At 27.6% G+C, this 12,604-nt stretch overlaps 1 protein-coding gene across 1 annotated transcript; it reads left to right on the top strand.

The window, feature by feature from the left end:
• Window positions 1-10,573: 10,573 nt before the first annotated feature.
• Window positions 10,574-11,965, top strand: LOC147807710 (acid-sensing ion channel 4-A-like). The gene has a single exon (XM_087166770.1). It carries the CDS (start codon window positions 10,574-10,576, stop codon window positions 11,963-11,965), a length of 1,392 nt encoding a protein of 463 aa, XP_087022896.1.
• The last annotated feature ends 639 nt before the right edge of the window (window positions 11,966-12,604 follow it).

Genomic DNA, 12,604 nt, shown 5'->3' with positions numbered 1-12,604 from the left:
TCTTAAAATCGTTTTTTTATCCTAAGAATTCTTTATTTTCCGTTTTTTAGTTTATAATTTTTTGATAAAAATTGTTCTCAAAATACTTTTTTTGAAAAATTAAATGGTATAACATTATGTGTTTATGTATACTTCTTGTATATTCCAATGTTTGAAGTAATATGATTCAGAAAAGTACGGAATAAAAATTCGGTACTTACGTATTAACGCCACCGCCGCTACAGATTTGGCGGTTTTTAAGTGCCGCTAATCTACACTTAAAATTTTTGCGATAATTCATAAAATAAAACACTTTATTTAAAATCAAAATAGTCAATCGGATTTCGGTGGAAAATGAGCCGATATAGAGTTTAGCATAGATTCAAAACAATCATATCGCCATATGAACTCTGATAAATAAGATTCCAAATGAAATAATATTTCCAAAACGTACGTTTACCAAGATAAAGTTTTATGTTGTGGGAATTGGTACATTTTCGTTTTTTCGGTAAAATATTTCCCTCCTAAAAAATACAATTGCATCTTGCTTTGTTTTTGGCAAATCCCAAAGACGAATTTTTGCAGCACTAAAAATGGCGACAAAAAAGAATTGTTTTTTTTTTTTTGTTTTTGTTTCGTCAGCATTCTTTATTTTACGTTTCTTAGTTTCTAAATAATGATTTTTATTGAAACTTGAAATTTTTTGATAAAAATTGTTGTCAAAAAACTTAACATAAATAAACGTAACATAAAATTATGAGGCTTATGTATACTTTTTGTTCATTTTAATTTTTGAAGTAATATGATTCTTAAAACTATAGAATGTAAAGTTTAAATGGGCCTTTCATGTTATATCATTAAATTTAGTAAAACTATTTCTCGGGCATTAGGCTTTAACTCTTATAAGAATATACATATTTTTTTCTGTTAATGTACAAATATTTTTCGGATGTGTTTTGGATATTCCTTCTCTAATAAAAAGAGATACCATTTTGTTTTCGTTTGCATAAGAAAGAATATCAAGCATTTTTCTTTTTTAAATTTAATTAGCCACAATAAAGAAGGAACGTTGCAATGCTACGTGCTACATTAACGACGTCTCTAGAGTAACTGAATGACTGTTCATATAGAAATCGCAGGTATTAGTCTAATACAACAACGCCCCCTATAGTCGTTGCGATCGCGAATACCTTTATAAATTTGATTAATTTAATGCTGATGACAACCTAAAGAATATGGCAATGAATGAGGGAAAACTGGATCCTGCCACGTGATTTTCCGGTCAATAACAATGCGCCGACAACAATGGAAAATTATGTTAGACCATTATGCTTTTATGTTATATAGAGATATTAAACATATTTGTTTGTTTTGGAGTCCAGGCTTTTTCAACAAGGTAACATCCATCATTTAAAACTAAAGCTTTTCTTCAAGTTAAAACACTCAATCTATGTTTTTTTTTTTTTTAAGTACACGTTTTATTTTTAGGCTTTTTCGACAAAGAAAAAAAAAACCACAGTTTAAGTGCCTTAAACTCGAAAGCAGTAAATATCTTGCAGTAAAAAATTATCAAGACTTTTTTAAGTACCTTATATATTTTAGAATTTCTTGAAATTTAATTAAAAAAGGACTATTTTTGCAGCATCTTTACAACTAAATAAGAACAGTAAAAATCAAATTATAATTTTCAATTTTTGCAAACTTTTATTAATCCAGGCAATGTTATGGTAACTTTTCAACTGTAGAAAAATTAGATTGCAAACCTTCTCAATTTCACATAACAGTGGCTTTACTTCCCATTGCCATTTTGCTGCTCCATTTTCATGATTAGCATAAAAGAGGCTATCTAAAGTTGGGCAAAAGTTTACCCAATAGTCATAAATAAACGTTACAAACTTACAAAAGTTATTAAAAAAGTATGCATATTAAGCCTTCGAAAAACACCCTTAATATTATCGAATTTTGTGTTAACAAGTATGAACATACATTATCATTTAACAGCACAATTTGAACAAGTGTACTTATATTGAATGAAACAAAAATTACCTTCTTACTACACTCGTTTGCATTAAATAGCTTATTATTGGAGCATATTTTGACCTAAATTCATTTTTTTTAAGTGAAATAGAAATAAAATGTGATAAAAGGTGTCATAAACTATTGCTAAGATGTCAATACTGCTACATTTGCTTTTAAGTATCTTCAATTATTGGTTAGTTGTTACTGGTACTGTATAATTAGCATGTCAGTATAAATCAAAAGTGCGCTTTGTTAACTGTTGTGGTAACAATTGAATAAATTACATCATTCGCTTAAAATTGCACTGTAATGTTCTGCGTTCGACTTTATTTGCAGTATAATATGTATGGAAAGTCATAAAAATTGTTCGTGAAGTAGTTTAATATGCAATTCGTCTCATAAACACAATTGTCATTTGATTCTTATGTTTTGTTGAGTGTGGCTGCCTAGAATTTACAATTCAATAATATTTGCTTCAAAGTTAATAAAAAATTTTAAAGTTCACTTTTGAATAAATTAAAAAATGGAGTACTTTTATTGTTATTACGTTTAAAATGTAAGTATGAATTATAGTTCAATTGCTTTACTATGAATTTTTTAATTACAGAGATTTAATACTCTAACCATCAAAAAATTAGATTTTGAGGTTCCATATCAAATTATTCTGCTCATTCTCAGCTTTTTTATTACTTATTTTGTTTGTGAGACCCAACTTTTTCTTCGTTTTTCAATAAGAGCAAAGTCCCATTTCCATATTTAAAAATTAAAATTTCAGCAATATTACTTCATGGCAAACTAAGTCTAAGGCAGAAAACTAAGTTTGGCAAAGGTATGAGTTACCACCGAATAGTAGTAATCTATATTTCGATAAGAAATTTTTGAGATTTATAAAAGTATTGTAAAAGTATGTGTTTTAAAAGTATTGTTTTGAGATTTATAAAAGTATAATAAATTACTCACTTTAATCAAAAATAAATATAAAAAAAAAACTAATCGTGACCCATAGGTTTATCTTAGAACGTCTTTTCTTAATCCTCGGTTTTAAGTTGGTTTTTCGTCATACAAACATCATTTTCATACAAACAATAAACTTTGTTGTATTTATTTTTAGCCCTTTATTACTTTCACTGACTTCGACAATGATGTGTAAGATTTTAACAAAGCTTTCGCATTTTATTCCTTTCAATATTAATGCGCAAAATATAGTGTCTAAGTTTCTGTCACTTTTTATCAAGAGTTCGAAAAATGTATAGATTGAAAAGAAAAGATGAGAATTACAGAAATCTTAAATAATTTCCCATAGAAAATGAAATGAAATGATGAAATGAAATGATGAAATTCATTAGTTGCGTATGATTATTAGCCTTTGTGGCAAGATTAACATTCAAAACTTGTAACTTGAATTTCGGTTTTCTATTTTTTATCTGAATGTAAATTATTTTTTATTTTATTTTTATTTTTTAGAATAGCTTGTTTTTAAAGTAAAAAAAATAATAATGCTTATTTAATTTAGGTTTAAAAAAAAAACGTTTTTCTCCCCCCTTCTATAATGTGTATTTTAAGCAAATTTACTTTAAATATGACTCGTATATTCTAAAGAAAGTTTGTTTTGTGTTTTCCAGATAAAGTTGTAGTCAACAATCATAATATATAAAGTTTTTATTGCTAACGCTATATTGTAAATATCTCTGTACCGAAGTAAATAAATATTGTTTTATACTGGTAAATTACACTCTGCAGCCAAAAAAAAAATTAATTAATAAATAAAGTAAATAAAATAAATAAATAAATAAATCTAAGCTTTTACACTGTTTTAGCTGATTCTTACAAAAAATGGCTTCCTGAATTTGAATATGACACCCCCTCATTACCCCCATTACATTGTTTTTCGACAACATACCCCTATGCCTCTCACTTTTCTGTAACTTTATGGACATGAATTTGATATGAAGGAAGGAATAAGTATTCTTTTTGCCATTGAACTTTGTGTGAAGGATTAGAGAGGTGAAGAGTTCAACAACATAAACAGTAAACTAAACTAAAAAGATTAAAACAATCTACTTCTTATATGCCCTGAATCGTGTTTAATTTCTCAATCTACACACCAGATGGCAGAACCAGACAGTTTGTGATATATTTAGAGATAATTATTTTATTTTAAACTAGATGTCATCACTCATCTAACATGTAAGCTAAAAATGAACCCAAAAAATAAAAATAAACAGATATATTGTACGGTGCGTAAAATGAAAAACGAACCACCCTGAATAACTTTTGATCTAATGGTCGGATCTTCACATCCTAGTACTCAATCTTAATGGTTTAACCAAAAAAATCCTAATTAATTAGTGCATACAATATTTGAAGTAATGAAATCAGACAGAAACTTATTTTCTCTGAATAAACACATCTTTTTTTTCCCGGACGGATTCGGATTTTGGACCCCAAAATAGAATGTGTGGCCACAATCTTGGAAATATGGTCCTATTAGTTTAATCAGGAGAGTGGTTCAAGGGTTGGACCCCTTAATGTTAATTTAATTTTTTGCGTATCTCACCATAGTATTTTGTGAATTTTTTAACGGAAAATTTTTTGCACACACGTTTATCTAAATATAATTCCATGCAAAATATAATTTTTAGTAAATATTTATAATTTTTCATTATTTTTTTAATAATGGTCAAGAAAATTTTGAATTGTCAGGCATACAAATTTTTGTATCATCTTAAGGAATATAATTTTAAATGACAAAATGCAAACTTTGCGGTAAATTGCTCAAACAGATCTTTAGAATTCAAATTTTAAATATCTGACTGTCCTGAAATATTTTTTATCTTTTTATTAGTATTTGTTTAAATTTTATAGTAAATATTTATTATGAGTAATTATTAATAGTAATAAATATTTACAATTATTTATAGTAAATATTAATTAATAGTAAATATTTATTATTCTTTATTAGTTTATGAAATAATAGTCGAAAAAATTTTGTATTGCAAGGTATACAATTACGTATATCATTTAAAAGAGTGTAATACAAAATTTGAGTAAAATTGATCGAATAGTTCCTAAGAAATCGAATTCTGAAAAAAAAAGGATATTTAAAATTCCAATTTTTTAGGAACTATTCAACAGATTTTTCTTAATTTTGTATTCTGCCATTTAAAATTGCATTTTTTGAAATGATGCAAAAATTTGTATACCTTACATCTCAAAATTTTTCGGCTGTTACTAGATAAAATAATAAAGATTTACAAAACGTTACATTTTGCATGGAATTATATTTGGATGAAAGGATTTTATGATTGGGTGCAAAATTTTTTTCAATTCGCTTCAAAAAGTTCTTGAGGCAGTTTGAAATACGCAAAAAGTGAAATTTGCATTTAGAGGTTCGAACTTTGGACCATTCCCCGGACCAAATTATTAGGAATATATATCACAGATTTCGGCAACTCCTAATATTTTTAGGATCAGAAATCCGAATCCAACGAAAAAAAGCTATGTTCATTTAGAATAAGTACTGTCTGATTTCGAAACTGAAAATAATGTCTGCATTAATTAATTAGCATATTTCAGGTCACTTTCTTGGCTTATTAAGATTGAGTCTTAGAACGTGAAGATCCGATCAATAGATCAAAAGTTATTTAGGGTGGTCCATTTAGTTATTAATTTATTTATATTTGAGCACTGTACAGTCGGCAAAAAAAAAAAGATATCACCCTGAATAACTTTCGTTCTAATGATCGGATTTTCACGAACTAAGTGTTAATCTTAATGGTTCCTGGGGGTGACCTCAAATATGCTAATTAATTAGTGCTAACTATTAATTAAGTTACGAAATCAGACACAAAAACGTACTTTCTCTGAATAAACATATATTTTTTCTTACATATTTGGATTCTTAACCTTCAAAATATAGGGGGTAGCCGCAATCTGGGAAATATGATCCCCATAGTTTGGTCAGGAGAGCGATTCAAAGTTCGTACCCCTTAATGTTAATTTAACTTTTTACGTTTTTAGTCATATTTTAAAAACTAATAAAGCAATTCGAAGAAAATTTCACCCAGTCATAAAACTCATTTACCCAAAGATAATTTCACGAAAAAAATAATTTTTAATAATTGTTAATTATTTTTTATTATTTAATTAAATTAAGGATGAAAAATTTTTGAATTATAAGGTATGAATTTTTTTATACCATATTAATCTACATATTTTTCAATTGAAAAATCTAAAGTTTCAACTGTTTTTATTTATTAGAAGCTGAGAAAAATTAAAATTAATTATTTTTAAAAAAATAATTTGGCGACAATGAAGAAATGATTAAATGGAGCGATTAATATTAAAATGTGATAAACTTGCGAGGAACTTGACTTCGCGCGCTTAGCATAAAATTTCATTCATATTTTTTTCGCTAATAATCGTTTGCTTATCTTTTCATTTTTATTTTTTTAAGCTATAAAATACGATGTTTCTTCTTTAGTCGTCTAAAATTCTATTTGCAATTTAGTAAAGAAATTTGAATAAAACATTTTATTGAATAAAATACATTTTATTCAGAGAATGTGGAGTTTTATAAAAGCATGCTTCTGATAGAATATGATTATACAACAGATTGTGCTTCTTTAATGTGATTTTTTTTTTTTTTTTATTTTCTCAATAACTGATAAAATTTCAATAATATACATACGAATGAATAAATTTGGAATAAAATATTCATCAATTTCTTGAATATATATTTTATAAATATTAATAAAAATACGCAGTCAACATTTTTAAGCATCTCTCACAACATCGCAAATTTCTCAAAATCTTATAGGGTAAACTAACCAGTGAAGGAATACTTAAGCTTAGCTTGTCTTTAAAAAAAAATCATAAAAATTTCAAAATTTGTAATTTTAGCTAAATGACGTATTTGTTATTAAATGCATGTCGACATATTTGTTATTAAATGCAAATTATGTAAAAAAAATTTAGATAACTTACATAATATTGTTTTAAGCTTTTGGTGGTTTAAATAATAAGTAGTAAGATAACCAAGTGAAGGAACAGTTCTTAAATTGAATAAACACTAAATTTTCCAGTGAATGAACACTTAATTTTGAGAATGTTTGATGCTCGTTAGGAATCCTTAGGCCACACAGATATCTGTCGCCCTGTAGATGCCTGAATTGACTGATGTTAACACAGGCGGGCATTAGGAAAAAAAAAATCTTTTAAGTTTTCGTGCCCCCATTTCAGTATCTTAAGGGCCTTACGAGCTCTGTTTAAAAAGAGAGTATCATATCAGATATATATATATATATATATATATATATATATATATATATATATATATATATATATATATATATATATATATATATATATATATATATATATATATATATATATATATATATATATATATATATATATATATATATATATATATATATATATATATATATATGTAACATAAAAAGCTTCAATTAATCTTTTTATGTTAGTTTCTTTGCTATAAAACTTCATCCTAATTAATTATTCTAAACGAAATACTTTCTCACACTTTTAAAAACCACATCCTGTTCTTAAATCTATTTTTGGCTCAAGTATGCATTTAATTAAGAGCAGGACATTTTTCCCTTTGCTCTTGTGTGGGAAACGTTCGATCTATTTCATAAACCAATAGCAACTACTAAGAGTTCCCTCTTTTCCTAAATAAAGACATATTACGGATTTTACTTTGCAAGATTTTCCCTAACATATAACCAAAGAGCGCAACTTTTCATGTGCACTTTCACTCATTCTCATGACTGCTCTTGTCTAATAATTAATAAATAAATTTTGTACCCTCCTTCCCGACCTATGACCTGTTTTAATCCTTCCACTCGGCAACAACGCTATATATATATATATATATATATATATATATATATATATATATATATATATATATATATATATATATATATATATATATATATATATATATATATGAAAGGGTAGCAGTCATATTTGAGGGAAAAAGGGAAGTGATAAGGATTACTATTGGTTTATGAAAGAAATCTAGCGTTTCCCACACAGAGCATAGGGAGATATGTCCTGCTCTTAATTAAATGCATAGTTGAGCCAAAAATAGATTTAAGAACAGGATGTGGCTTTTAAAAGTGTGAGAAAGAATTTGGAAAAGAATAATTAATTAGGAATAAAGTAGGAGTTGTTTCATAGCAAAGAAACTAACATAAAAAGATTAATAAAAGCTTTTTATGTTACATATATATATATATATATATAACAAAAATAATCATAGTAGCAGTATTTGGTGGTAAATGTAGCTTATCGTAATTGAAGAATATGCTGTGCGACATTTTATGGTGAATTTGCGAACGTAAGTTTCAGAATGTATCGAAACATGTGGATGCTATTTGCTAATCATCTTTATCCAAAGAAAACCATGTAACGTAAATATCTAGCAAAATGAAGCAATTTTTTGAACAATGAATCATACAATATGCAACATATTATTTCTATATCTTATTCTTAAACATAACATATTTCAATGTTTTTAAAATGCCACTAAACATTCAGCAATTCATTGAGTTATAGAAAAAAGAAATCGTAAATTACAGAAAACCTTGTGAATGTGCATTAGAATTACTATACAATCTACATTTTATTTTTCATGCACTTTTTTTTCCTTCAAACTTTCATGCCTAGAAGACTCGATTAAAGCTGTAAAAATCATTATCCCTAAAATTTTGTATATAGCTATTAAAAGTTATGTTAATTTGATTTTAGTATGAAATCCTCGAATAAACATAGCAAAAATAGCATAATCTAAATAATATCAGATAAAAAGTTCATGTATTTAAATTCTGAAAACTTATAAATCGATTCAAATTTTCTTTTCAAAAGAGATTAAAATAATTTTTTATTTTATTTATTTATTTTTTTTTTTTTTTGCTTTTTGGACATAAATGAACTTAAAAATTGTCTATTGCCTAGAAACTTCGAGGTGTTTTCTATTAACTATTAATTAAACCTCTCAGAGCAATCACAAAACATTATTTCAATTTTTTTACAGTCAGAAATTGGTTGCCTAGCAACCTAGTAAAATTAAGCGTTTCTCTTTTGAATCAGTCAAGGGTTATCTTAAAATATTTATTTGCGCAGGCGACTTTTTTTGGCGGTTTTCTGGACTATCGCCAAATATATAAACCTTTATTGCAACCCAATTTACGACCCAATTGTTTTAAAATTTTGTCTACCCCCCCTAATTCAAGTGTCTAGATTCCAAATATGTAAAAAAAAATATATGTTTATTCAGAGAAAGTACGTTTTTGTGTCTGATTTCGTAACTTAATTAATAGTTAGCACTAATTAATTAGCATATTTGAGGTCACCCCCAGGAACCATTAAGATTGACACTTAGTTCGTGAAAATCGGATCATTAGAACGAAAATTATTCAGGGTGATATCTTTTTTTTTTTGCGGACTGTACATACACTTAACTTTATATAATTTTCTTGAATAAAAAAGAGAGCACTTTTATAACCGTTTTCTTCAAAATTATGCAACTATTAAAAGATTGAGGAGGGAAATCCCCTCAAACTCCCCTTTCTAGCTACAACTAATCATATATTAGGATGTTTCAATTCTTTAGCCCCTCAACAAAAATTTAGCATTTAAAGTAATTTTCCTCACAGGGGAAGAAAAAATAATTCTTGATTCGTAACTATTATTGAATTCGTAAATTTAATATTTATTTTTCTTCTCGTTTCAGATATTTTCTCTGCATGCTTTTTATGGTTCATGGCAATGAAAAAAAAGTAATGGTTTTGATTTATTAAAATGTGCAGGTGGAATTGTATATGAGAGTGAAGGACTGTTGATTAACGAAACTAAATCCAAAAAAATGTAACGATGCACCCTTTGAAAAGTATCGAATTTTTGAAAATGCTGGAATTGGTTTAAAATAATTAATCAATTGCAATAAAAAACACTGGTACCTTATAACCTCACCGAACTTTTTTTTAAATCAATGGCTTTGGAATAAAATAACTTTTTTATTTCTGAAGAATTAAAATGAATAGTTGAAACTAAAAATTAGAGTGGCAGACTGGTGACCAGTGAAAATAAATTCAAAAGATTTAACAAGATTCAAGGAAATTGCGAAATCGCGTGCTAAAGTTTTTAAATGCTGGATGTAACTTAAAATATTCATTCGCCATTTCTCCTAAAAATTGGCTAATTAAAAACTCCACTAAATACTAATGAAATGATGTGAGAAAACTATCTTTTAATGTCGCCGACAAAACCCTTAAGTCAATAGATTTGAAAACAAAATAATTTCCTGATTTTTTTGGTAAGCTAAGATGAAATGTTGAAACTGATTGCTATAGGGCAATATTTATGGTTAATGACACTAATTCCAAAAGAGTAACGACTATTTTTTAGCAAATCGTTAAATCATGAGGTAAGCTTTTGAAAAATGAATGTAGTTTAAATTTTTCGCGCAATTTAAAAAAAAAAAAAAAAAAAAACCTGAAGAAATATTTTTTAAAACCCCGTCACTTAATAGTAAAGAAACAATATGGCAATGCTAACTCACACTGTCGCAGATAAAATCTTTAAGAAATCATCAATATATGCGATTGCTCGCATTGGATTTTCAAAATCAAACTATCACAAAATATTTTGGCTCCTCATATTAATAGTTGGATTATCTGGTTGCGCATACAAGACTCAAACATTTTGTTCTATTTACTTCGAATATCCCGTAATAGTATCTCTTCAAGAAGAACAAATTTTAGAATCAGGATTTCCTGCCGTTACTATTTGTAACCTCAATCGAATGAAAGTGGTCTACGAAAGCTGCATTAACAACGACATTATGGAAAAGGGTTGCATTCCTTCTCTTGGCCAAGTTGGTGGTATGCCAGCATCAGGTAGAGGTTCTTCTGGTAAGCAAGACATATCTGAACGACGCAGTCTACTATCTTGCAATGGTACGTTTAATAAAGAATCTCTGTCGAAACTACATTTAATCTTCAAATATTTACGAATGAGTAATGAGAATCGAAGATTTGTTGGATATAACGCATCAGAATTAGTAAAATTCTGCAGTTTTAACATGCAGTTATGTTCTTTGAAAGACTTCAAGTACTTTCAGAGTCTCAGATATGGTAATTGTTATACATTTAATAGTTCCAGCAAGTATGGTAAGAAGTATGTTACATTTTCTAAAAAAGGATACAAAAGTGGATTGGAATTATTACTGAACTTGGGTTTAAATGAATACATGTCAACCGCTTCGAAATCTGGAATGAGAATCTCAGTTCATCATGCTTCAGAAGCTCCAAACCCAGAAGTAAATGGCTTTGACATAAATCCAGGGTTTGAAACATCGATTGTTCTAAAACAGATGGCCATTCAACGTTTGCCTGCACCATACAAAGATCGATGCATCAACTACAACTCGCGTATTAATGAAAGCAGTGAAGAAGAATGTATGAAGCTATGCCTTCAAAAACTGAGTTTTGAAATTTGTGGTTGCATTGATCCAACTTTAATCCTAATTCCTGGAATGAAGCATTGTAATATATTTAACATGAGTGATATTTGTTGTTTGGATGGAGTTCAAGACAACACAACTCGAAAGGAATTACCATGTGACTGTCCGCCATCTTGTTATGCTGTTTCTTACAGCAACGAGATTTCAAAAGCACGTTTATCAAAGATTGATGGTATTTTGTGGAACAAATCAAAAGACAATTTTATGGACCATTACGCTCGTTTGAAGGTATTTTACTCCACTTTCACCCAAAATACTTTCAAGCAATTACCAATGTTTGAAGAATCTGAAATCTTCAGTCACTTAGGTGGTGAACTGTCATTGTGGTTGGGTCTTTCCCTGTTTGCCATTTTCGAAATAATGGAAGCTCTAATAAGTCTTATCAAAGCATATAAAGCCTCAAGTAATTAGAAACAAATAGCAAAAAAAATTCTACTGAAAGGTAACTTTTTAAATTTTCTTTGATGATTTTTGAGTTTTTCAAAAAATACCATCGAAATATATATGATATTTTAATAAAACGTTTTTTTCGAAATTTAGGTGGGTTATACAGAAATATTTATGTAGAAGGATATAACAAGTTTTGCTTTATTGCATTTACATAATTTGAATGTATATAAGGATATTTATGCTAGAGAACTTGTTTTAGCACAAATAATTGCAAAACTTATGAAAAGATATATCGTTTTAGTCAGAACACGAAATAAATGCTGTGGAAATTTCGATAATAACTGAAGTACCATTTTAGAATTCACTAAACCCAAAAATCAACTTAAATATTTTTTTACGAATTTAAAGAACAATTTCCTACTTTTTTCTCGTTTATTTCTTTAGGTTTGCATGTGCAAATTCACACCTAATAATCCCAAATAGACAGGAAACAAAATTGTAGGAAAACTCCGCTTTATTTGCTAAGTCTTAAATTCTACTCAAGTTGTGTATTGAATTAATTAAAATACATAAAACATTATTCAATTACTTGTTTTAATATTCACATTTAAACGACTGAAATCGGATTCATGTGATGACTTGGGTCACAATATACATTAT

This window comes from Parasteatoda tepidariorum, chromosome 6 (assembly GCF_982258835.1).
Source record: "Parasteatoda tepidariorum strain Cologne lab strain chromosome 6, Ptep-v5.0, whole genome shotgun sequence".
NCBI lineage: Eukaryota > Metazoa > Arthropoda > Arachnida > Araneae > Theridiidae > Parasteatoda > Parasteatoda tepidariorum.
The sequence above is the reverse complement of the archived record's forward strand: the minus strand, read 5'-3'. Positions and strand labels throughout refer to the sequence as shown.